Raw genomic sequence first — 27,040 nt, forward strand, 5'->3', positions numbered from 1 at the left:
TTGGCTTGTTATTTACAGCAGAGGGCGCAGCTGTCTAACATTTCTAACATTGTTTGCTATAATTCTTAAAATTCTACTTTCATAAATCGAATATATATTATGTTATATTATGTTTAATAACATCGATTTTTTTTATTACAGTTTTTGCAACTTACAAAATCTTTACTTGTCACTCGCCAGTTTCTGAAACATGACGCTCAAATTCCACACAAAAATATAACAGGAATTAATATTAAAGGTGTTTGGAAATGTTTGCTTTTGAGACATGCTTGTGTGCGCGGTTCTTAAAAACTGTATCAGTCTTGAAAAAAGGCAAAAGAGTTTTGAGGAAGGTGCGCAAACAATATAAACGAAAAAACCTGTAATAAAAGAAAAAAACAACAACCAAATAGCTTGGTTACAATTTCACATATTTTAAACTTAAAATACAAAACTTTATTGAAAATAGAAAGGACAACAAATATGTACAGATGTAAAATATGTTATGCGCGTGAGAAACGAAAAGCATGATCTCATTAACAGCTGAAAATGAACGTCTTGCCACTTTTAAATGATTTCGTACAAAAAATGAGTAAAAAAGAAAAACTGAACAATACTTACTTTGTTGTCCATAACGACATTACAAAACAGAAATGCAATATTTGATCTTGCATAGATATTTGATTGGTTAGAAATAAAAGCAGCTATTACGGTTTTAAATAGCAGGAAGATCACAATATTTTGATATGAATCAGATGCAACGAGATATAAACATCTAGAACTAAATGAACAGAACCTTTGCATATTTGCATAAATTTTTGCATAGCGCTGCATCAGTTTTTGTACAAAACTCAATGTTAAAATCACAACTGAATATGAAATTCCAGTTTCTATTTTTGATTTAAATTTCCATTTCTTCTTTTACTGAGGCAGTCAGTTGTTAAACAAATTTTTTTTTGTAATGGCGTGCTAGTTTAAAAACCTCAATTGTTTCTGTGAACTATTCTGGCACACCTCGAAACAAAAACCTCTGCGTTTCCTGACTTAAAGCTAGCAGCGCCCCACAGACACCTTTACAGAAACCGATAAAAAAAAAAAAAAAGAACCACACGATCCATTTACAATCATACACAAGGAAACTGATAGCATAGATGTGACACTGCAGGTGCAAATTACTCAGTTGGAGAGGATTGTCCAAAGTACATTTCTGCCAACAAACACATGCACCGCTGTAATCAACTGACCTTGGAGTTATCACTCATAACCGCACCCAACAACAAAAAAACAGAACAACAATATTGCAATGCTTTATGGCATTTTACAGGCTATATGAAGTCATGCACTCTTAAAAAAAAAAAAAAAAAAAAAAAAAAAAAGCAGTTGTTTCCAGTGAAAGAACAATTTCCAGGTAATGGAAAGACTTTAGAAGGACCGGTTTTGAAATCTCTGGTCTTCGTTTCCAACCATCTTTAGGTTAACAATTTTTAAGTTCTAACCATCTCAGGTTAATCATAAGCACTGAGTGAAGCCATTGTTACAGCAGTTTCGGGCAACTTCGGTCATTTGGAGGCTTCATCAGTTAAATGCAGGAGTGTTTAACAAGGAGAGCAGGTGTGGCGGTTTGATGGAGCTCATTATTACTGACGGCGGTCGTAGACCTTAACCATTCGTTTAATATGGAAAAGCTTGTGGCGCAGTTTGCGACACTGGTGCTTCTTGTTTTGATAATCTGGCATCTGAGCAGAGAGAATAAAGGAAAGAAAGCCTCATATTAACATCAAAAAAGCAGGGCATCTATTACTGTGAGTCAGATGTTTAGTCATACTTTAGTTTTATAACCATGACTCACCCGTTTTAGGTCTTTGAGATGATTATATTCCTCTGCTACCGCCTGTAACGTGAGATAAATAAAAAGTCAGATGGATTTCGAACAACAGCGAGGTGAAGCGGTCATCTGAAATGCTTTAGTCGCTCACGTGGTACTTGGACGAGCCCTCTTCAAGCGTGTCCAGCTCTCTGCTGAGCTTGTTTATCTGATCGTTGATGTCGTCCATTTCGGCACACAGTTCCTTATAGGTCCTGAGATCCGAGTCAAACTCTTTCTTGTACTCGTGGCGCTGGGTGTCAGACGCGATCTCCGGATAGAGACTGATCGGGAAGGAAAGAGAAGGCAGTTGGATGGCAGCGTGTATATTGAGCTTTAAAGCAGGCAAGAAAATTAAGATTAACGGTCATTTGGTGGTTTTTAAATAAATGGATAAGCAGACACTTTTCAGCAATAATCCCTCCTGGAGCCACCTACAGTTAAGCGACCTGATAAAAGCAACAACGGCGGTGTTTCATGGATTAACTGCTGTGGAGTTTGAACTGACAACCTTTCAGTTGCCACGCTGAAAAACAAACCAATATAAACCGATTAAAGGAGCACACATTTACCATTACAAAGTGACGATCTGTACGCAAAATCCAATCATTCGAAAATTAACATGCATAATCAGCGAGGGCATTATGGTCTGTGGTATTTCAAATTGTGCTAATTTTACTAAATTTTGCTGATGTGAAATACTACCGTTCACCAAAATTAAACTAATGTGAGACACCAAGACGTTTTAAAATTTTACTAATGTGAAATATTACCTAATACTACCAAAACTGGCTAACGTGAAACACTGTACTACCATTTGCATTTTCAATATTGTGAAATACTGTAATTGGCCATGAATTCACAGATGTGAGAAAATGTATGTAAACTACAACCTTTTGAAAGAATTTCACAATGTCAAATAAAACCACTTGCCAGAGAGAAAATTGCTAATGTAAAATACAACCATTTAAAGAAATGTTGTTAATGTGAAATACCATCATTGTAGCTAATGTAAAAATACTACTATTCATCAACAAATTCATAAATTCAATACTTAATTTTTGCTAATATGAAATACTACTATTTACAGAAATTCACCTAATGTGAAATAAGTACGAGTATTTGCTGAAAAAATTCCTTAGCTTCTTACTAAGGTGAACTTTTTACTAAGTTACCGCTCAAACTTTCAAGCCTGTATTTTGTATTTTTGTATATATATAAAAAAAAATATATTTTTTTTTAATATATTTTTTTTTTTTTTTTTTAAATGATCCATTATGCAGTACATACCAGCATATGAACATTACAAATATAAATCTATTATCAAAGATGTATAAACCTTAAAAGAATGTTAAGTGTTATATTTATATGTAATGTTTCCCCTGCAAGTTTATTATTTGCAGAAAGATTTAGTCCAGCAATGAGTGAACCCAAACAAAATCTGTTTTTTGACTTATCACAGCCAACCAAACAACATATGTAAACATGGACGCATATGCAAAGACTTTTAACCCATTAACCTAAATTTTGTGTGTTATGGTAGCATGTGGAGATGCGTGCCAGAGATGATTATCTCCTACAGACTTCCTTGCTGTGTTCAAGGGAATGGGCTACTAAACTTGGGCCTGTGTGAACCACAAATAGTTCTCACCGTGTCCACAGATCCTCGTCGAAATCGTTGGCAGTCTCTCCTCCCGTTGTGTACTCGGTTTCGTACTGAGACTCGTCCAGCTCAGGGTTCCTCCTGCGTCTCTTGCCTCTGGAGGCGGACGGTTTGCGGATGGTGTCGGTTTGGTCGGAGGGGCTGGAGCTCACTTCTCCAGATGGGGATGTAGAATGGAACGGCCGGCTGAAAGAGTGCTCAGGGTAACTGTGGGTGAAAAAACTGTTACTTCTTTATCCAAAAAGTCAAATTATACACATAAATAATATATGAGGTACTGTATGACAATGTGTAAGCCGTCATACTCTGTTAATAAACAAACAGCTGCATTAACAGAAACAAAACTGCAATATTGCATCAAAATATAATTTGCTCAAGCATTTTAGATATATTGAAATGTCAAGCTGGCGTTTTACATTTCACTGTTATTAAGCAATATGTTTTTCTTCATTAGATGTTTTTGTGTTTTCCGGTAAACATATTAGGTCAAACTACAGAATAACCTTTTTTTTTGTTTTTAATGAAAAATTAAAAAGCCAATCATCTTTTACTGTAATGCACTGCTTGCTCCACAAAGGGACGATGTCTATGGAAAAAAATGGCATTAATTCATTTATACTGAATCAATACCACTGAAGCTCGTAAGCCACATAAAAAAGACCGAGCCAGACAAGGAGGGACAGACCCGATTTAAAAACAAATTATAATGGAAGAACATCTGATTAAAAATTGCAAAAAGTTTGATCTCATGCCAAGACACATCATATTTGGTGTAATCTGACCTGACTTCATAAAACTAATGGCCTAAACCATTAGGCAGATTAATGATCCAGACAATAGCACTGATGATTTAACATCAGCTAACCAAGGTCGCTACAAAAGTAACCGTACATTGCCATTCAAATGCCGGATTTAAAAAAAAATGTTTTTTTAAAATGCAATAATATTTAAGAACATTTCTGTTTTGTCTGTATATGTGATTAGATAAATGCACTTTTGAGAGACCCCAAACTTTTGATCACTAGTGTGTGGACAACTAGAATGCAATTCCAAGTAACTTATTAAGGCCTTGAGCTATAAAGTGAGCTCAAGCATTTCCTAAGAAGCGACATGCAATATTGCCTGTTCACATGGAGCTAAGCTTTAAAGTCTCTAGCTATGCCAGGGTCGGATCACTCACTCACCCGATAACATTGTTGGTCTCGAACTAAAGACACTGGCGGTCTTCAGGGGGATGGAGCCGACACTGGGGGCCGAAACCAGAACAGGAGCCATCTTCTCCGAAAACACCATGGATGCCTCCTGCACGCTCTGTCCATCCTGTACATGGTTGACCTGAAAAAAGAACAAACTGTTTAGTGCAAATTCTGCAAACTTTGATTTATATCTGAACAGATACTGTAGTAGGACGTGCGTAACAACAGGAAGCAACATATCTCAGATAATGACAACTAGCAAGCAAGTGAGAATGAATATGTGAATCTCAAATGGTCTTTTCGTTTGATGAGTAGTAGCATTTTAAATCTGGATAAAATTTATTACTTAAAATATTGCATCATTTAAATAATTCTGCTTATAAATGTTAGCAGAAATATTTTAGTTTTTCATTACCATATTCCACAGCTTCACATGATGCTTGAAGATTTTTAAATGCAAGTAAATACTGCAAAATATTATTGCAATTGTTTTCTATTTCAATTTCAGTTGTATTTTATTCTTGTGATGGCAAAGCTTAATTTTCAGTCTCATGTCGCACATGAACCTTTATAATATGCTGACTTGGTGTTAAAAAAACATTTATAATTATTTTTCCTATCAATACTGAAAAAAAATTGACTGCTTGTATGGAAAACAATGCATTTTTAGTATCTTTTATGAACGTAAATGCACCCTTGCTTAAAAAAAACTTTCTGACTCCAAACTTTTAAACAGCAGTGTAATATGCAAAACTAAATGCTAAAAATCTGTTTGGGAAAATTTAATTTAAATTCAATTTTACTTGTAAGGACGTTATACTGTATATATTACTATAATGCACAAAAAGTACATTGTTAACATCGTAACTCTGTGCTGATTGCAGACTTTTGAAACGGCATTGAAACGTGCAGAACATTATACCAACACAAAAACCATTTTAGATCCATTGTTCAGGCTTTATTTTCCTTCTGCCACTGTACAGGAAAGACTGTAGGGAATAAGAAGCAAAAGTGCTCTTGCTCTTCCTGTTGAGATGTGATTTCAGAGGATTTTCTCAGCATGTGAGTATTTTGTGACAAAAAACACAATGCCAATAAAAAAGATTTCTGGCATAATATGTGATTTATAATACTTTATAATACTAAAATATGAGGGGTGGATAAACGGAAATAAGGAAAAACAATAAGGAAAAACAACTCTGAACAGTACACTGCTAAAACAATAACATCAGGTGTGTGTGTCGGTGAAATTGTTTGTTTTGCTTTAAAGGGGCTGTGTGTGTGTGTGTGTGTGTGTGTGTGTGTGTGTGGAGGGAAGGAGGACGCAGCAGGAAAGAGGGTGGAGGAGCGTTTCCCTGCAGCTGGGGAGAAGGGGAAAAGCCACTGTGCAGAAGAGCTCAAATCATCCAGGAATTCCAACAATGCTTTCCCTGCATGAGCTACTGCCACCGCTGATCCGCGATCACGCTACATAAGCAGGGAAAGAATGCTTGAGAACACAGAAAAGAGGGACGTTTCGTGACCTCCTTTTGCACCAGAAAAAGGTGAAGGAGAGATAGAAAGGCAAGGAGAGAAGGGTATTCAAAGGGAGTGTGAGGAACGCTGTCAGAACTCATAGATTTACTGAAATACCAGGGCAGTCTCATGACGGTAGTAATTATGTTTCCAGTGGACTTAATCCAAAATCAAACCGCACCCCACGGAGCCTTCACCGCCAGCTACGGGTTCATTAATAACCTGTAGACCCGGACGAAAGATTTACTACAGGCGGTTCGTGCTCAGTTTAGAGCTTAATAAATGATCAACACGCGTTAAAAGTATAGAGCTACGGAATTATGAATGAAATTTTTGGAAAAATATATTTGAGTTCATATTGACATGACTGAACATTGGTATTTTAATACATGTGAGCAGTGAGCACAGTTTGATCTCTTTTTGCTCTCATGTAATCTTTGCATATCCGTCTAGGAAAACAATTAATATATTAAAGGGATCTCATCTGTTATTTTTCCTCGCTATGACTCCAACAGTCATCTCAATTATACTTAAATTGAAGATAATTCAATTAAAGATCTTTTATTTTTTTTAATTGCAAAACGCCTGTTTCTTGAATAACACTTATTGCTTTAATTGCTTCTCTTTTAATAATAATATAAGAGTCACAGTGAGTAATGCAATGTTATTGAGTGATGCGCGCACACACACATAACATGACTCATGTTCTCTTACACAGCACTAATGTACTGTATAACAGAAACACACTGTTCTGTAACACAAATAAAACTGCGGATGCAATGTGAACAGACAGTGATTAATATACTAGCCAGGATGATTTAAAAAAAAATACAAAGATAAAATAAACATGGCTGATTGTCAGCTTAGAACGTAAGCAGTTTAGTACTTTTTCAGTACATAATGTTTAAATATGTATTCATAAAAAAACTTTACGCATGCAATTCCATATGGAAAAATTTAAATTTTATTTATTTTTTCTTTCAAAATGCTAAAATAGATTAAATGCACTAATATAGTTTTGATGAATTTAGGTTACATATATTTTCTCTTTTATTTTTAACCATTTTATCACTTAAGAAAAATTTCCTCAAGCTGAACTTACTGCAGCATGTACCTAGCATATATTTCAAACTATATTCGGCAAGGAAAATTAAATATTATTAATATGTTTATATTATACAAACAGAAAATAAAAAAAATATTTTATGTATTTTCTCTACTTTTAAGCCAATTATTTTAATTCACTCATTTTAATTCTAATTCATTTAGTCTTTATCTAATTATATCTAACTATAATCTAATTATAATCTTAAATATACTTATTTATTTAAAATCAGTAATACCAACCAGTGGTCACACTTTGAAAGTGTCTCAGCCACTTAATTATTCTTTGAACTGTAAAGAAATGCTAATTCAAGCTTTCTGAACTGTCTTGGTAGTACAAAAGTTTAGCTGTTTGTAATCGTCCGCCAAGGAGTTAAAGGCCGCTTCACTTTCTCAGGTTGGTTAATGATTATTCACAACGAAACTGGGCTGGCTGTTAACAAACAGACCATATCAGCAACACATTCAACCTTGTGACTGAATTATCACCAGTGTCGCACAGGCCACTGAAACTATTAAAGGATATATGACTTCAAAACACACCTTCAAACCGCTCCCAGTCTACCAAAACAAAAAGGACAAGGAAGACAAGGAAGACAAGGAAACTCCTTGCCCCATATACAATTGCTGGGATGCTAGAGCCTACTATATATATGTGACTCAAGGAACAATTAAAGGTATAGGCATTTCCACCCCAAAGTATTTGGATGCTGTTTGCTTTAGAGACTAGCAATAAGCCCGACACTGGCCTTTCATTTTCATCCCCTTAGGCAAGACACTTCATGCCATTTTGATCTGGGTGGGCCACTTAATTAGTGACCGTGTGTTTCTTCCTCCATGCAGCACGTCTCAGCATATGTGTAATAAGGAAACTTACCCAATCCTCCACATCTCTGCCCTCAGGTCCTCCCATTAGTGGTCGATCCCAGTAGATGTTGGGCTTCCCGTAGTGCCAGATTTTACTTCTGGTCCTATAGGAGAAGAAGGCCGCCACAGCCAGTGCCACCACAACCATGAACCCACAAACCATTGCAACTGCCTGCAAACAACGAAAGTGCACATAAAATGTATTACACTGCAATAAACATCTTAATAATCATCTAACTGTCACGATTAGTTCTACCATGAAACAAAAGTTCTGAGTTATTAACACAGTATGTATGGATTACTTTTTTTTTTTAGCTTACAACAACAAAATTTAAATTTCATACATTCCTCAAAACTAATTTACATATTGCTCAAACTAAAATTGCCTTTTTGAGGAGGAACTACTTATAAGTACATATTGCTATATTATTACTATACCATATTTGAGTATACTTTCAAATTTCAAAATACATTAATAAATATTATTATATATATATATATGATATATATATATTATATTATATATATATTAAATTAATTTTTCATTGAATAAAGTGATCATGTCTCTTTATTGGAATTGAATTAAACTGCTCAAATCAAATACTTTTCGTTTTCTTTTTAGAAATTTTAGAAAATCTTTATGAAATATTTTTAAAAACAAAATGTTTTGGGTTCATGGACTTTCCATGGAGAGATGAAACTCTGAATGGGATGAATGGGTTTGGATGCAAGTTTCTACCAGCATCTACTAAAAGCTAAGTGAGTGATGGCAGAATTAGCATTTTTGCATAATTCAACCAAAACACAACAGATTATAGCAACAAAATATAACAGGGTTAGATCGGGCTTTGTGTGTGAGAATGCACTTCCTGTATGGATTTACACACCGGAGGAGTTGAAATTATGGTCTATGGCAATGCTTTGATTGTAGACTATAAGAAAACATAAATTAAATGCAGTCTCCAAAGACATTTCGAACATGCAGTAGCTTTCAATGGTACCTCTTGAGGGTCCACGTAGCAGTAGTGGTACAAATACTGGTTATAGACAGGAAAACCGGCCCCCATTCCTGTAACACTGCTGCCATAGAGGTTCTGACACATCAGAAGCATGGGGTTGTAGTATGAGTTGGTGGAGCTCTGGGCCATAGGGTTCACTCCTACAATGTACACAATGTTTATGATGCCCTGAATCACGGCCATTATAGAACAAATAACAAGCACCGCCAGGTAGTACTTTCTGCTGCGGAACGTGTTTGTTTTGGAGAAGCTGACTGCAAAGAGTCCCAAAGCGATGATGAAGTTTATCGCGGCGATGGCGATCATGCTGGTCTTTGCCGAGTAAGGGGTCGGGTAAGAATTGTAGTAGCTTCCGTATCCATATCCACTTCCGTATCCGTAGCTTCCGTACCCGCTGCCGTATCCGTATCCACTCCCGTATCCAGGATAGCTCGAATATCCAGATCCGTAACCAAATCCATATTGCATGTCCCAGACTAGAGTGGAGGCCACACAGGCGAAGATTCCCAGACAGAGGATTATGATCGTTCCCATCATAATCTTGACGATTCCAGGAGGAGAGAGCCATTTGTAGAAGTGCTGTGGCACCTCCTCGCCCACGTAGTAGGATCCTGGAGGTGGAGGGTAGGGATCGAATTCACTCCGTGGGTCTTGGAAGCTCCCCGGTGGTCCGAAGCCATTGGAAGGCGGGGTGTACATCGGGGGACTGTCGTAGGGTTGTTTCTCGAACATCTTTCAAAGATGTCCAATGACCTGCTAACAAAAGCAAATGAATGTATAAATATGCATCACAGCATCACTTAGGTGTTACAGGCAGATAAATATATGCAACAGGTTCTACATTTGTGAAATAATTTCTTTAATTCCCCAAAAAAAAAAAAAAAAAAGTTTGACCAATCCAATGCAATAGCTTTGTGTAAGACACAGATCTAAATTATGAATAATAATAATAATAATAATATTAATAAATAAAATCCTTGGCAAAATGATATTGTAATATTAGAAAAATAAATATTTTACCTTAATTATTAAACAAATTGTAGTTGATTTCAATTGTAATTGAGTTCAAATGCAAAAGCCTCTAAAAGCCATCAACAAAAGTAATATTTTAGTAATGCATATACCTAAAGATGATGCAATGGAAACAGATTTAAACACAAAATAAGTATGCGTCTTTTTGATGGTTGATACCCTGGAAAACATAAACAGCATACAGGGTAGAAACGAAACGTGTGTGAGTAACTAATGACAGTATTTTCATTCGTGGGTGAACTGTCCCTTTAAACGTCCTACATCAGCACATCAGCAGTGACATCAATTAATACACTGGCCAAAATGACGTTACCCAAAACCACAAAAAAATAGTGTAACCACCGTGCTGAAATAACTGTGCTGTTTATCAGGGTGAGGTAACAACAGAGAGAAGAGTGGAGACATCGGCACCAGGGATCAGAGTCTGTCCACACAAAGACACTGTTTACAGCTCTGACCGTGGGAGTTAAACTCAATCTCAACCATTGTCCAGCACTGACTTTGAAATGCATAGATTTCAATTCTGGCCAAACACGCCGTTTGTTTAATTTCAGATCATATGCTCAAGGTCACAACCGATGCAAAACAGACAGAACGGGCATCAAGAAGTACTTAACAAAAATTGTATAAAATATGTCTAAAACTGCAGTTACATTTAAACGTTAGATGCACTTTTATGTTGCCACAAATTCTACTAACATTTCTAATAACACTCAGCACAATCCATTTTTCATGAAAAAGGGTGTAAAACAGAATAAACGTGAATTTTAACATTTTTACATTATTAGATGTAATATGAAGTTTTGATGTTTGAACGTTTTGTACTTCAATCGAATATTTAAAATAATCTCAAACGTAATAGAAAACGCATTCAAAATAAAAAAAAATTCTAAATAATTCAGACTTTTTGTCTTTATATTTAAAATCACAATGTCACGATTTTACGTTTTTTTCAATAATATAAAAGTAAAATATTTTAAATAATAAAAATGCATAAAATAATACATAAATAGTGTTTGAATAATAACATTAAATAGCATTACAGCTTATCCAAATGTATAAAGTTTGTTAATGTCTTAAAAAAAAGCACTATTTAAATTATAACAGAATAAAAAATCTCAATGTGTACTGTAGAGTGCAAGACCGCAACAACAGAAAAATACTTTATGAAAATGCAAAAAAATGCATACACTTTCAGTCCCTGGCAAAGGCCTAGATAAACCCATTTGTCTAGTTACTATGTGTTCACCTACTATCCGGCCTCCCCCCAACTTCTCTCCTTTGTTATAGCAAAAAGTCAAGGCTGCACTCAGTCTGTGCATGGTCACCATGGTAATAAAGGCCTGGGGTAAAAAAAAAAAGAGGTTTGGACAGAAAAACACAAGAGCTTCACTGTCTGGCCGCTCCGGAGTGGGGGTGCTACATACGTAGGCAGATACGGTTGTAGTGATCAGGTGTCCTCGAGAGAATCCTTTCCTATTTATCAACACAGCACAGCTTTGATTTCCCTTATGATTGATTAATGAATCTTTTGAACGACCGACAACAGGTGAGAGGTTAGGACTGACATACAGCAGATTCACTCGGTTTTTAGGCTAAAACATTTACTGATTGTCAGCCTCATAATACAGTGGTACTTTATGCATGACATGTGCAAGGTATATCAAAGCACACTGGCATAGTACATGATCAAAAACATCAAGCATCATACCTCGGTATAAGTAAGCATTACCATGGTATGAAGCATGGTATTTCCGTGGCGAACATGCTATTGTCATAATGTTATTTATTTACGTCCAAAAATAATAGCGCAAGGGCAGGCTAGTGATGTACTAACTAACTTCTGCTTGTTTCTATAACACACTAAAATAAGTTTTAATTGTTCTTTTGAGACAATTATTTTTTAATAAAAGACCTAAATGCACGCGCATACAAAATACTGCGACAAGTGCTTAATATTACTATACACAATTCTATTCTACAATATAAACATTTTTGTATAAACTACAATTTTTAATCTCAAATAAACACGCAAAACATCACTTACCTTTTTCAATCTTCCTTCACCTGAAGAAACGAAGATTTCTCCTGTTGTTGCTGTTGTTGTTGTTGTTGTTATTGTTATTTTCCCAGATTCTTCTTCGTCTTCAGTTCTCAATCGCAGGAAGGGATAAAAAAAAAAAAAGCTCAAAAAACGGAGCTTGTCAAAGTAAAAGTGTAGTTTGAGACGGTCGCGCCTGTGTAAAGCTCTCCGGTCCACCTGCTCCTGCACATCTGTGTCGGTCTCCTGACCCTCTCCTAAAGATGTGGGTGGAAATGCGTGAACGGCTGTAAAAATAAACTTCCTTGAGAACAAGAAGTTTACTCGATCTAAATCTAGATACGTGACTCGAGCTCGCTCGGTCAAACCAGGTTTAATCCCATTGGACAAAAGCGGCTGAGGGCGGGTTATTTCGCTCACTGAGCATTTTAGCTTGTCCCTAAATTATTTATTTTTTGGCTAAATTGTATTAGTTTGGTTTATATTATGATAGTATCGCAACTGGGTCAACTAAGGACGGATTTTAGATCATTTCACCTTGCGTTGCAGCAGGTGTTGTTATTATTTTTTTTTATCACATAGCCTACGTTAAAAAACTACAACAACAAACAGACAGCCATTTTATTTATTAAGAAATATTTCAGGCATTGATTCCTTTATGATATCACCCTACAATAAGTGACATCATTTGTGGTGCGAAAACAAGTGCACATCTCTAAAAATGTAAGTTTATTAAGGCTTATGATGATATTAAATATGCATATAATATATACCCTTTTCTATATGTTATTACATTTCAATGCAGTTTCTTGTATCTTCTTTCTTGCATTGAAAAAAAACATCAATTATACCCTAATTGATGTTTTTTTTTTTCAATGCAAGAATGAAGATACAAGAAACTGGGATGTATTTAATTATTTCTTAACACTGGAACATTATTTATCGGTTGATAAAATTATAAGACGCATCAAATATATCGGTACGCGATTTTTTAAAATACTTTAATAGCAATTTATTACATTTTTAAAACTCAACTTTTGCATACAGCAGTTAAATAGCGCCGTCTTGCGTTGAATTAAAGAATGGCATGGGAATAAAACAAGGTGAAAAATAAACATGGCGCATGCTTTCTTGTGCAACTTGTTAAAAGTGCTACTAAATTAAAATACTAGCCATGGTCGACTGTGAACAAAAGGAGGCGTACTTGTTTTAACTCTTAATATTTTTATGTAGTTATTTAGCTGAATGTCAGTTCAAATCATCAGGGAAATCAGTTTTACTTTTTGGATTAATATTAATTTAAAAAAAAAAGGTTGAAACAGCAGTTTATGCATCAGGCCATAGCTCTAACTGTCAACGAAGGAAAAATTTGGTAGGAATATAAATAATATAAATCAAAAAACTGATTCTTTAACATGTATAACTCTCAAAATTTGATAATTTGAGCATAAGATGAGGATCCTGAAAAAAGTATATTTTTTATGTTAAGAGATTAGAATGATCATAACAGACATGACCGAGATTTGGGTATTACTCTATATGGGCATTTTTTAAAGTAATAAATAATTGATCAATCCATTAATTCACATCACTTCCGTGCCCTTGGCGGTACTGAGAATGCCCCATCTAAAACAAGCGGGAAAACAAACCTGCATGAAATATGTGCCAGGTTTATTTGTTTTGGTTCTTAAATATTAATAAAGCTACTGGATCTGGGAGGAGAGTCGAGTTCAGACGTGCAGGGGAAAAGCAGAAAGTGCTGGCCTTTTTTTTCCTTTTTTTTTTTTTTTAAATATTAATGCAAATGGAATTTCCCCACACCAGAGCACTTTTGAAGTAAAACAACTTCTGTGACAGAAGAATTTCAGTGTAAAACAGCTTTATGGCACAAAACGTTTGTTTTAGTTTTTTTTTTACTGCAGAAAGTGTGAACAGAAAGATGAAGCTGGGATAAGATGAACCAACTAACTAAAGTGTAATGTGTGTAAAAGTACTTTGTCAGTTTTCTCCAAATCATCCAAACTCATGACACGATTGGAACGTGTACGTGTAGAAAGGGAAGAAACACATTTTTGGATATAATATCCACGTTCACCACGTGCAACCCTTCACCGTATGCAAAAGAATCATCTTACCTTGTAACTCATTTTACCCTAAAGCCTTCCCTAAGTTTTTGAGAGAGAAAAATTAGGTCATTTGAATGAGAGGAAAAAGAGGCAGGGAGAAGTTTAAGCTATTTTTTTTATATGTTACATAAATCATATCATATGTAATTTCTGAGGAAAGTAAATATAAAAAAAAATATTACAAATTATTATTATTTTTTTATAGTGCTGTGCAAGGATTAATCTCAATTAATTGCATCTAAAACAAAAGTTTTTGTAAAAAAAAAAAAAAAAAAAATATATATATATATATATATATATATATATATATTTTTTTTACAAAAAAATGTGTATGTATATATATATATATATATATATATATATATATATATATATATATATATATATATATATATATATATATATATGTGTGTGAATTAAAATATACATAAAAATATATACAGCACACACCAAACCTTTATTTTGGATACTATTAAATGCAATTAATCGTTGCCCAGCACTATTTTTTTCTAAAATTTCTATAATCTATAATTTCCTAATGTACTGTAATATCGCACCACTAGGCAGAGCCTGTGTGATTGTACAATCATCTGAGAAAGTGTTCTTCATTCTGAATAGCTATTAATTTGCATTTAACTGTATTTTGATCACATGTTTATGCATGCCGTGCGTGTCACTGAAGCCCTTTGTAGCACTGAAGTCAATTACTAAAACAAGACATAATACAAGAAAGAATATCAATGAGGGTGAGATGAGACACGTTTATCCAGATCACAGCACCCACTCCTTTGAACTGGCTGAATATATCAACTTTCACAACTGCACACGTAAGAGAAAAAGTACAGTTAGGGGGTCATTACCGCAACGTTATGAGCTATATTTTGCGAATGTTACTTCGGAAGGCAATTGCTTCATTGGAACAGATTTAGAGAAATTTAGCATTAGAGCACTCGCTCAGCAGTAACCCTCTGCAGTGAATGGGTGCCGTCAAAATGAGAGTCCAAACCGTTGTTGAAAACAATGCAATAATCCGCGAGCAATGTTACCGTGATGTTTTTATCAGCTGATTGGACTCTCATTCTGACGGCACCCATTCACTGCAAAATAATAAAGCTAAATTTCTTCAGATTTGTTCCTCTTGGATGGCCTGAAAGTGAGTACATTTTCAGCACATTTTTATTTTCTGGTCGACTATTCTTTCAAATTTCTTCCACTAAGACACGAAATAGTAAGTGAATGCACAAAGGCAGAGGAGTTCCAGAGGAGAAAAAAAAAACGGATGAGTGAACAATGAGAGAAATAAATGCACTTTAAAGTGCCCCGTTCAGAGTGGCCTAAAAATACTGTCCATTTTCTTCAGCACAAATGTTCTATACATGGCTAACAGGGAATAATACAGGAACTGCTATTCTTAGGCTGTGCGCCACATTTTGCGTCATTACTTCTGTTGTCGTCTTTAAATGGACCCGAGTTAAAGGTTAGTGGATTTGAACCAGCGGAGAATCCATATAAGAACTCACAATTAACAAAAATGCAATGTGACCAGGTAGTGGATTTGTTCATTTATTTCTTTATATTGGAGCCCAGCATTATGTAAATCCGCTACAGCTTGGTCAACAAGGCCAAAGACACACAGTAAAGGCAGTTTGCTGTTTTTCAAACCCGTAATGACAATCACATCTTGATGCTTTCGTCCTGAACCTAGAACATGGGAACCGAATCGTGTAAGTGGTAATGAAATCCAAGTGCGGGGTTCATCTCCTGTCGTTACTCTTCTAATGTTTTGTTTAGGTGAATTTGTCGAAGTCTTTGATCGAGAAATGCATGTTTTTCATCTACGCTGCCACTCTGCTGTAACATCTTGTATATCCTCTACAAGCTATAAAAATCTAGGTAAATAATAAAAAAAGGAATCTCTGTAAAAAATGAGAAAAGAAAAGAAAGGAAAAATCAAGCGAAAACCATCCTATGGGTCAGCTCCTTCGACATTTGCATTGAAACGTGCGAGGGGGTATACAGTATTTCCTTCCCATCACATCCCCATGCTGTCCCGAACTTTAAGGACCTTTGGAAGCACTGCTAGAATCATATTTAATGTGGAATGGCCATATAATATTATTCATTAGACCTTGAATGTGGTCAGTGTAATATAAAGAAAATACGCAATGTGGAAACATTTATCAGCTAAACTGGACCAGCTACATTTTTTATCCTTTTGAAAATATATATTTTTTTTAATAATAACTGGACGCATTTTTATATAGCGGTCTTCCAAAGGCCCTTCCTCAGCTTCTGTGAGCTGGACAATTCAATAACAGTATTTATTGGATTAGAATACCAGCTTAGTATTTACTTCATACTGCGCAGTACATACTGTATACAGTACTACTTCTTCCATTGAATTTGCAATATTCTTCAAATGTGTAATTGTTACAACGCTGAATGTTTAATCCCTTAATATTTAGCATTTTTATATTTCAAACAAGATTCACCTCTAAAATGACTAATTTGTTTATAGATAAAGTGATACATCTATTAGAAAACAAATGGCATTATTTTCAAGTTAATAAAATGTTTAATGGCATTTTAGCATTTTTTGGCATTTGTAGATTATATCCCCTCCAAACTCTGCATATTCATATTTTTTGCATTTCCCATTATCACACATGTGAGTTTTCATTTAGCCTTTTATCTAGCCATGCCCACATTTTTTTTTTCATTTTTGTTTTACAGTAAGTGCCACAAAAGTCACAAAAGTTTTGCACCATTCTAACGAAGTAAAAAAACATTTCAAAACATTTTGCTTTGGTCTGAAACGACCAAGGACCACAAGGGATTTAATTAAATTTTTAATCTAATTTTGGGTAAAAGTCTCATTTTTATGTCAAAACATTTTATGCTAAAAAAAGAAAGTCAAATGCATTGCATTGTGGGATGTGTTACGCAACGCAGTGTTTTCTAACAAATGTTGTTTTAATGCATACAGAAAACTTGCATACCGTACACTGTATACAAATATATACTGCAGTAAGAAGCATGCTGGTATGCTATTCAGAAACATTGCATTTTTCCTTCCTTCTCAGTCCTCTGTTTCTATGCGTTTAGCTCCATTGAATTCTGTTTTCCAAACTATATGTCTTTATATATATATATATATATAAACCCATTCCACCCCCTGCAGTCTGAATCCAGTCCATACTATACAAGGGCTTTACAAAAAAGCTAACTTTAAACAGCCATACAATGGCTAAACATAAACCATATCTCTACCATGATGTGTTAATTTATTACATTTAATTCCAGTGTGTTGGAGTTGTCATTCTTGTTAACGTTTTAGTACTAAAAGTATATTTAGCAGTGTTAGTTGATGACAGAGGTGTGTAGGAGTGTGTGTGTAGGTTTAGAGTATGGTTCTGAGTGTGTGCGAGCGTGCTAGCCGCTATCGGAGGACGTGTGTGGTGCGGTAGAGGGTGATCTCCGTCGGTGCGCAGATGACGCCCAGGAGCGCTCGGAGGTCTGCGAGGAGGGTCGTGTGAGAGTGAATCCGCGCTGGGTCAGCCCGTCCAGCAGGTGGTGCTGTTGCTGCTGTATGGCTTGTGAAAGCAGGCCAGGCAGAGCCTGCAGACTGCTGTTTATGGAGTCCAGTTTTGCCTCTAGGTGACCGATCCGCTTTTCTAGCTCCTCACTGCGCTCCTGCAGCTCTGAGACCAGGTCGTACATCACATTCTGTGTCTGAAGAAGTGATAAGAACATTTAGCACACACACAAAAGCACAAATACTGTATTGTCCACTGGCATGGTAATAATATATATATATATATATATATATATATATATATATATATATATATATATATATATATATATATATATATATATATATATATACATATACATACACATACACATATATATTCAACATATAACATTTAAAATACATTATTATAAATTAAAAGAATCAAAATACATAAAAAATACGTACGTTTGAAACTATTCTAGTGAAATTCCCATTGTTTATATTGGTTCAGGCACACTTGCATGCTGTATAATATTTCACATACTATTTTAGAGGTGACCATGGTCAATTATTATGCAGTATTCAATAAGTACGTACAAAGGAAACAAAAGATTTACCGGATCAAAAATAAAGTTAAAAACATTTAAATATTAAAATATTAAAACTTTTGTAATACGTGCAAAGCTGAATATTCAGTAGCCATTATAGAGTATATAATAATAAACTGTACAGTCAAGAAATATTTATTTCATTGAAATTGAAATTTGTTTGAAAGAGAAATATGTCATTAATAAAATGACTTTTTATTTTACATTTGATCGATTTAATGCACCCAGGCTAAATAAAAGTATTAATTTCTTTTAAAAAACAAAACAAATAAAACTTACTGTCCTCAATATTTTACACTTTGGTGAACATAATATGTAGTTTACAATCTACTAAAATATACACAATTAAAAACAAACCACGTCTAACACCCAGTCCTTACTGTACATGGCATGTACTCTAAATGTACTAAGGCTATACGCACCTTTGCTAAGTCCACCAGTGTGTTCGCTTGATCATTCAGCTTTCTTTGCTCCATCTTCACACTTCGCAGTCTGGGAAAAAAAAAGAAGCCAGGGAGCAGGCGGACAGGCAAAGAGAAAGAGATGGGCCACAAGGAAAGAAGACACACAGATATACAAGAAAAGGCAGGAGTTTACAGAGGAAGGAGTGCAAAAGCAAGTGCAAGAGGTTGTGATGGGGTGTCAATGAAAAGAGCAGGGAAATTAGCAGGGAGAAGAGGAAGAAACAGAGTTTGATAATTAGGCTGAAATCTAGAAGGTAAAAAAAGTGCCACATTATGAATGTTCTTCCATTAAATGATGTGCCCACATGCAGACATCTACATTCCAGTTCGGTCCAGTCAGACATGCAAACTTATTCAGCCACAGGAAGTAAAATAAAAAAGGAGGAGTCGAAAAGAACAACAACTGAGACGTTGTCCTAAAACTCCATAAGCATATGGATATGGTTTTTATAATACATCCTCAACGTCAAGAAACCGTGCTGCAGAATTTTTTTTAGAAAGTGATCTGATGCATAGAGAAAACCTCGACAAAATGTAATGGACAGCAATGAAATGCAGTTAGACATGAATGAAGTAAAAAAAAACGTTTAAAAGACTTTTGTGAGATTCAGATTTTTTGTTGTTGTTGTTGATTTAAATTTTGTACAAAAATGTTCTTGCTCATAATTTGTAATATACATAAATTTACATTTGCATGAATTGTTATTCAGTTCATTTTATTTTATTTTTATTGTTGAATTGGTAAAAACCAATATTGCTTTATACATATATGTTTACAAATGTATATAGATTATATGTAATAAAAATAATTCAGTTTTTAAATTCATATATACACTTCTTTCAATAATTATAATAATAATAAAAGAATAAATTATAATCATTTAGGTTGAGATTACGATATACATTTTAATATGCATAAATTTCCAGATACATTTACAAATGTATCAATTATATATAATAAAAACTATTCAGTTCATTTTATTATATGTACATATATTTGATATAATAATATTAATCATTTAAATAATTTATTTATTACTTATTTGTTTTGTCAAAAATGTAAAAAATTCATGTTTGACTTTATATTGTCAAACTAAACCCGACAGTCAAATATGTTAGTGACAGACTTTAAATCATAAACCATAAACTATAATTTGCTCTTTTAAACCCATTATATTTTTTGCGCCTGGCAGTCAGGCCTACAAATCGACGTCATAAGCAAACCGCCACACTATAGCAAGAACGGGGCAAAATGTGCAAAAGCACCACCTTTTTCAACAGTGTGACAGCGTACACCGAAACTCAATAGGATGTATCAGAAAACATTCATTATATCGTGTCAGACTGGAGCCGGCGTAACGTGGAAACAGATGAACTGATAAAAACACAGAATGGGTGGACACGCGGTTTGCGCTCCATGGTAATGACAGATGTGCTAGCACCGATGCATTAGCATTAACCTAATTTTAGTGCCTATTGAATTCAGAGAGCTAACACCAGAAAATTCTCTAGAATCACATATCTGGGCTTTCCTCTGTAGGAGAGCTCAAACAAAAACCAAACCCGGAAAGGAAAGAGGAGATGGCGAGGAGAGTTTTGGAACTGTACAACGAGGTATTTTGTCAGATCTTACAACAATTTCTTGAGAAAGATGCCCGTCAATGACACTCACATGCAGAATATAAACGTAACGTGATGGCTTTTTCGGGGTCTTATTCAAACTTCTCCAAAGTTATCCAGGCAACCTAAACCAACCCCAACCAGCCATTTGCTTCAAACTCTCCCCCTCCCATCAAAAAACGAAAAACAAGTGCGCAAGCTTTATGGAAAATAAAAAGGTGGACACTTCGTACTCTTTCACATGTGCTTGTACTGTTTCGAAGATGAACTCTCAATTTTGGGAGGGCCAAAATTGGTCTGTTTGTTTCTGTACCCAGACCTCCATAGTTCCCTGCACTCCAGATGCAACTGTTACCTTCTCCAAAACGCAGGCCGATTTGCTGAGTTTATGAAGCGTTTCATGTGCAGATATTTATAGAATTTTATGATTGTATGCATTAGGCAAGGGAATGTTTATGTGGTCTCGTAAAAATGAAGGCCAAATACATTATAAATGAATTGTTGTGCTCAGCAGTTGAGCTTTCACTTTGACTGCATGCCAAACAGAGGCAGGACTGGCGATTCACATCAGAGAACCGATAACACGGCCAGAAAATGTTACTGCACTTAAAGGATTAGTTCAGATAAAAATTAAAGTTCTCTTCATCATTTAATCAGCCTTATGTCGTTCCAAAACAGCATGACTTACTTTCTTCAGTGGAAAAAAAAAAAAAAAAACGTTATTCATAAGCTACAGCTACGTTTAAATTATTTCAATGATCTAACTTACAAATTCATTTAGGTTTTAAACTGAGGAACCACAGACGTAATAAACATGTTTTGTTATTGTATAATTTAAATTTTCTAAAATAACTAAACAAAACATATGTATAAATAATTCATTAGATAATAATAATTAGATAAAATAATTAAGATATTACCTTGAATTGAAATACACAAATCAGACCGTTATATAAAATAGATTTCAATTAAATTTAAAACTAGTATTTTTATATATATATATATATATATATATATATATATATATATATATATATATATATATATATATATATATATATATATATATATATATTAAAAAAAATAAAAATAATATATATAAAACCTGAATTGAGGGGCAAAAACAATTTCTGTAAGGATATTTATTAAACGGTCAACTACTTATTTTACTGAATTCAGTCTGATTAAAATGACCAATTCACAGAAATTTTCTCATAAACATTCACGTTCTCAAAAACAGTCTGTTAAATTAAAGAAGCCGTATGAATTTGGAACAACACAATGCAGAGTAAATGACAGAATTTATTATTATTATTTATTTTTATGGGATTTATCCGTTTGAACGTGAACCAACCAAGGGAAAGGAAACGAGTACTAAATCTAAAGTTCTCATGCAGTCTAATAGCATTCACATTTGGTATCTCTTTCCATAAGTATCTCCATAAGAATGATTTGCAATAGATTTGTATTTGCAAGAAAACACTGCAGACCAGCAGACTAGCAGATTGTGCATGTTAACGCGATTAAATGGATCTGAAAGACTAAAAGTGCAGTGCGAGGTTCTGTGGAAATCTGGTACAGGCTAGATGAATGAATTTCTGACATTGTGGCATCTGATAAATTTGAAGCTGAGAAGATGTGAAGAACCTTTCCCTCCAAGTACCATAACAGGTTGGTATACCATGTAAATGTATTTCATCCAAACACCATTAATGGATATCAATGCTTAATAAAAATGGTGCCCAGCTTCAAACGTTTGCAATGTTCATCATGTTGGTTGATATTGCTGAATAAGACTTATAAAAATGAAAAAGGGTTCCAAATGTAAGGAAAAAGAGAAGACATGACTTACTTCTGAGCTCTGCAGTGATTTAAGGCAAAACAAATGGAACACAGAATACATTTTTTAAAAACCTCAAGTTGCACACTACACCAAAAAACTTTTACAACTGACTTGAAACAAAAAAACAACAACAACAGCCCTGTAATTCGATTTGCATCACCAGGCCATTTAAGCAACATTTTTGTGTAACTTATTTTTTTCTCATCATATTGAACAATATGGGAAAACAACATCTCTCTCATGCATCCAAGTTACTGTCGACACTAGGGATGTCACAATAACAAAGATATTTCATTACGCTCCATAAAAGTTTCAAAGAATAAACTAATACGCAATGAAACACATTCTTTTACTTAAGAAATTAAATATAAAGCAACGGCATAAAGCCTTTGAGTACATCTCAATTAAGTAAACAAATAGACAGTCAGCAATAAAGAACAAAGAAATAATTAGCAGCAGTCTTCTTTGCCAAAATTACTGTTTGATCAATATTAACATGATAATAAGCAGTGGCATGCTGCATTTACACTTTAAGTTCCAATGCACTGGATTAATATTGTGAGAACTATTATGTTTTTTTTAAGCATCTCGCCAAGACAGTCATTTTTAACCAAAAATTGCATTCGGTTATTTATGCACACAATTACGTCTGATATTCAATTTGTGCACTAGCCCTAACTTCTTTTATTTTCTGCATCATCAGCATCAAGATTTCATCGCATGATCAGACAGGTGAAACTCCCAAGATCTAGAAATGCAGTGGCAATAAATTAGAAAAGAAATACGAGGTACAGTCTATTCAGTCTAAAAGGTTCGATTCCGTTTCCAAAACTCCATATAAAAAATAAAAAAAAAACTTTATGTGAGTAGATTCTCTAAATTGAAAAGCGAGAACTTGAACTAAATCCAGTTTTAAGCACCATAAAATGTAGATTTATATCAGATCTCATATAAAATACAAATCCAGACGGCGCATGTGGCAAAAGGAAGATTATAGAGATTAAATGTCGCAGAAAAAATACGTACTGGTGAATGGCCTGCAGAAACTTGCGCTGATGTTTCCGGACCTTGGCATGGTCAATCTTCTTCACAAGCTTTGTGTGTTTGTAGATTAGCCATGTTTCCCTGAGTACATTAGCAGCCGTATTTTTCACCTGTGAGAAAAGGAGGTCCAGATTAGAAACATATATTCAAAATTAATTTTAAAGGGATAATTCACCCCAAAATTTTTATCCTATAATTAATTACTCTCCCTCATGTCGTTTCAAACACACAAGAACACTTTGTGCACTTTCTGTTTCTTCGTGCATAAAAATTATTCTCTTAAATTCATAACATTACGGTTGGATCGCTGATGGACTATATTAACGCCCATACTACATTTTTGGGTCTTGAATGTGTCAGTTGCACTGCAGTCTATGCAGAGTCTAACGCTCTCAGATTTCACCAAAAATATCTTTTGATAGAATAAAATAATAATAAATAAAATAATAATAACCGTTTGTATGAAGATAAAGGTCTTACGGGTTTGGAACAACATTAGGGTAGTTGCAGAATTTTTTCATTTTTGGGTGATCTATCCTTTAAAACATCACTACAGCTAGCGCAGAAACAAAGAGGTTCAAGTCTGGAAACATACTATGCCATAAAAATATTCAAAGTGAATCCTCTTACAGCATTAAGCGCTACTAGTTGTGGACTCTGGTGAATTAGCGATATGGGTGAGATATGCTTGCCAGGTTTTGTCCGGAAAATGATCTCATCAAGAGAATATTGGCTAGTTTCCACAGCTTATGCAGCATCAACATTTGGCCCAAAGTGCTTTTTACAGCGACTTTGACTGCTCGGGTTTAACATTTATTTTATACTTACTTGGTTTTCACTTAGCACACAATTTTGTATATTAAAACATGCTCACTCTTTTGCAGAGTTGAGTGTCCATCATAAAGTTATGGACATGCTTTTCAGCCTTGGTGAGTTCTAGCTTCCTGGCTACGACAGCCACCACTAGAGCAGTGCAACCGGCCCCCTGAAAACACACAACACCAATCACAGCAAAATCACTTTTTAAACGCAGTTCCTCTATATAACAGCTTCACAGCTTGATGATGTAATGGCTGAGTGGGTATTAATCAGGGTAAAAAAAAATATGCAGATAAACTTACAAGGGTGTAAATGTCTCAAAAATCTAATTTTAAAAAAAGTTCCTGTAAAAATGGCTTTATGGCCTGATGATGTTATGGCTGGGTGGACACTAATTACTGTAAACTAAAAAAAAATGCAGATAAACTCTCAGCAACATGAATGTGTGAGTTATGCATAACTTATAAAGAGAGACGCACCATGATTCCAGTAAGGAGACACACTCCCTTCCCACAGTATGTGTTAGGCACCATGTCTCCATAACCAATAGACAGGAAGGTTATGGAGATCAGCCACATGGCTCCCAAGAAGTTACTGGTGACTTCCACTTTGTCATGGTATCTGACGAGATAAAATGACAAGAAAACACTGGGATTAATTTGATAGTGACTAACCAATACCTTATAGGATAAAAAGAAAAAGTCTTTAAAGGGTGCCCTCAGACAAAAAAAAAAAAAAAAAGTAAATAATTTTATTTAATTGAAATTATTAGTAAACTATTTTTTTAGATTCTATTTAAAATTTAAATGAAGTAAATTTTGATTATTTAAATCAATTAAAAAAAGATAATAGATAATAGTAGCTATATATAAATTGACAAACAAAATGAACTAACAAAAATATTTCTTATACCTTAGTTCAGGTTAAAAAATTAATATCTTATAATAACTAATATCTTATAATAGTTAAATTATACATTTGATAATCTAAATTAACAATAAACACATTTTTCTGATTATTTGAATAAATAATTAGACATGTACATAAACTTTTTATACACCTATAATACCGGCTCCGTTTATGTTGAGAAACAAATGTAACAAGCAAAAATGAAAAAAGTGAAAAAATTTTAATTAATTTGATTATTTTAATATTTTAAACGCATTTAAATACATTAATAAACACAATGGTAGCTACATTTTTCTTTACAAATATAAATTAACCTAGGAAAAAAACATATTTAGAGTTACTCCTGTACCAGAGTCTTTCCAGGTTTTCTAACCCCTACTTAATACGTTGTGCTGCTGCAATCATATTTTCATAGATTTTCATTGATTTGTCTCATAATAAATTATATAGTTACTAAGCTGTATACAAACAGTCCCCTAGAAATTTGAGCAGCACTGTACATGGACACTCTTGCACAGCTCGAATATACAAGTACACATTGCATTAGGGTTTTTTGAGAAGCCCAATTACATTTGAAGGGTAATATTAAAGGCGACCTAAAGTGCAATATCAATAAGTATTGAATGCAGCAGCATATATCAATATTCAGGCCTGACCGCACTGGATAAAAAGGCGGACAGCCCAAATATAAATCAAGGTGCCTTTGTATACGTAATTTCAAAGGAGTGCTGTCCATATTCTGCTGGTATAAACGAGAGGGCAGCCAGGGCCCATTAGACGGCTTGCTCTTGTTCCCCAGTGTTCTAGCTCGGTCTGGTGTGGAGAATGCGTCTGTGTAAAACTATTGTGGAAGTCACAGTCCATTACACGAGCATAAAAAGGGTATATGGAAAAACATGCTGGCAGTGTAACCAAATCCAAAGCTGCCATGAACTCAGATAATGCACTGCTCTGACAGTATGGGGCACATTGGAGCGTTCAGGCAGTCAGTTTCAACCAAGGCACTTTAGCATTATCTCAAATCAGAGAACTTCAGAGAGCTTCACTTGTACATACCACAGAATCTTAAACATAGATTGGACCCCTACAGAAATTTACCACGGTAACTGCCAGTTACTATACAGTAACTGCTGCTAGAATAAATCCGTGGTGACTCGGTGTTTGCTGGTTAAAAAAAAAAAAGTAAATAAAAGCAGAACAGTCTGAAAGCTTCGCACAATAGCAACAATAATCACGGTATAACTACTTTTTTGGTGACACTTTTGGAGGTTACCATGGCAAATTTCTGAAAAGGGAACGGCATACCATCTATGTCGATTCTTCCAGCGTTCATAACAAAACAGTCCACTCAGTTCCACAAACATACACCCCGAACACCAAACATAAAGAATAAAACAATTAAAGAATGATGAAGATGTCAAAGTTTCAGAACAAGGTCTCCTCTTGGCCTCGAATCCATGTTCCATCAGCATGAACAATATGTCCATGTGCTGACTACGGAGTAACTCTACATTTATGTTTGAATTAATCAATCAGTGAGCGTCCAGCTTCTGTGCCCATGAATTTAACTGAGGACTCATTAGCTTGAGTGCTATTAAACGAGGCCTGTCGACTAGCCTGCCGACGAATGATTTAAAGTGAAGAAGTAGCTGTGGCCATTTAGGGGTGAAGCGAAGGGAAAGTCTCAGAGGGTTCTAAAGGTGCTGATAAAGCACCTCTCCGTTCCTCCGACAGATTCATCCACTGTAACTCTTACACAAGACATGAGAATACAGAAAAATAACAAGCTAGCATGACACCTGACTAGCAC

At 34.7% G+C, this 27,040-nt stretch overlaps 2 protein-coding genes across 6 annotated transcripts in view; both read right to left on the bottom strand.

The window, feature by feature from the left end:
* Positions 1 to 97: 97 nt before the first annotated feature.
* On the bottom strand, positions 98 to 10,464 carry si:ch73-61d6.3 (occludin). Its single transcript, XM_043247853.1, is given in 9 exon segments — positions 98 to 1,715; positions 1,829 to 1,870; positions 1,956 to 2,127; positions 3,495 to 3,713; positions 4,691 to 4,712; positions 4,715 to 4,841; positions 8,199 to 8,360; positions 9,190 to 9,963; positions 10,332 to 10,464. Coding segments are annotated over 8 exon segments (1,593 nt in total). The 5' UTR covers positions 9,940 to 9,963; positions 10,332 to 10,464; the 3' UTR covers positions 98 to 1,616.
* A 5,492-nt stretch (positions 10,465 to 15,956) lies between these two features.
* Positions 15,957 to 27,040, bottom strand: part of kcnn1b (potassium intermediate/small conductance calcium-activated channel, subfamily N, member 1b) — a 33,010-nt gene continuing 21,926 nt past the window's right edge. For 3 of the 5 annotated variants that reach the window (XM_043247969.1, XM_043247967.1, XM_043247972.1), the window contains 6 exons: positions 24,801 to 24,942; positions 24,377 to 24,487; positions 23,485 to 23,612; positions 22,468 to 22,476; positions 18,954 to 19,023; positions 15,957 to 18,138 (listed from right to left, as the gene is read on the bottom strand). In XM_043247969.1, the coding sequence (XP_043103904.1) occupies positions 17,839 to 18,138; positions 18,954 to 19,023; positions 22,468 to 22,476; positions 23,485 to 23,612; positions 24,377 to 24,487; positions 24,801 to 24,942 (760 nt within the window). In that variant the 3' untranslated portion in view covers positions 15,957 to 17,838. The other 2 variants (XM_043247970.1, XM_043247971.1) reach the window with 2 other exon arrangements.

The sequence above is a fragment of the Puntigrus tetrazona genome, chromosome 8, assembly GCF_018831695.1.
Source record: "Puntigrus tetrazona isolate hp1 chromosome 8, ASM1883169v1, whole genome shotgun sequence".
In the NCBI taxonomy this organism is placed as follows: Eukaryota; Metazoa; Chordata; class Actinopteri; order Cypriniformes; family Cyprinidae; genus Puntigrus; species Puntigrus tetrazona.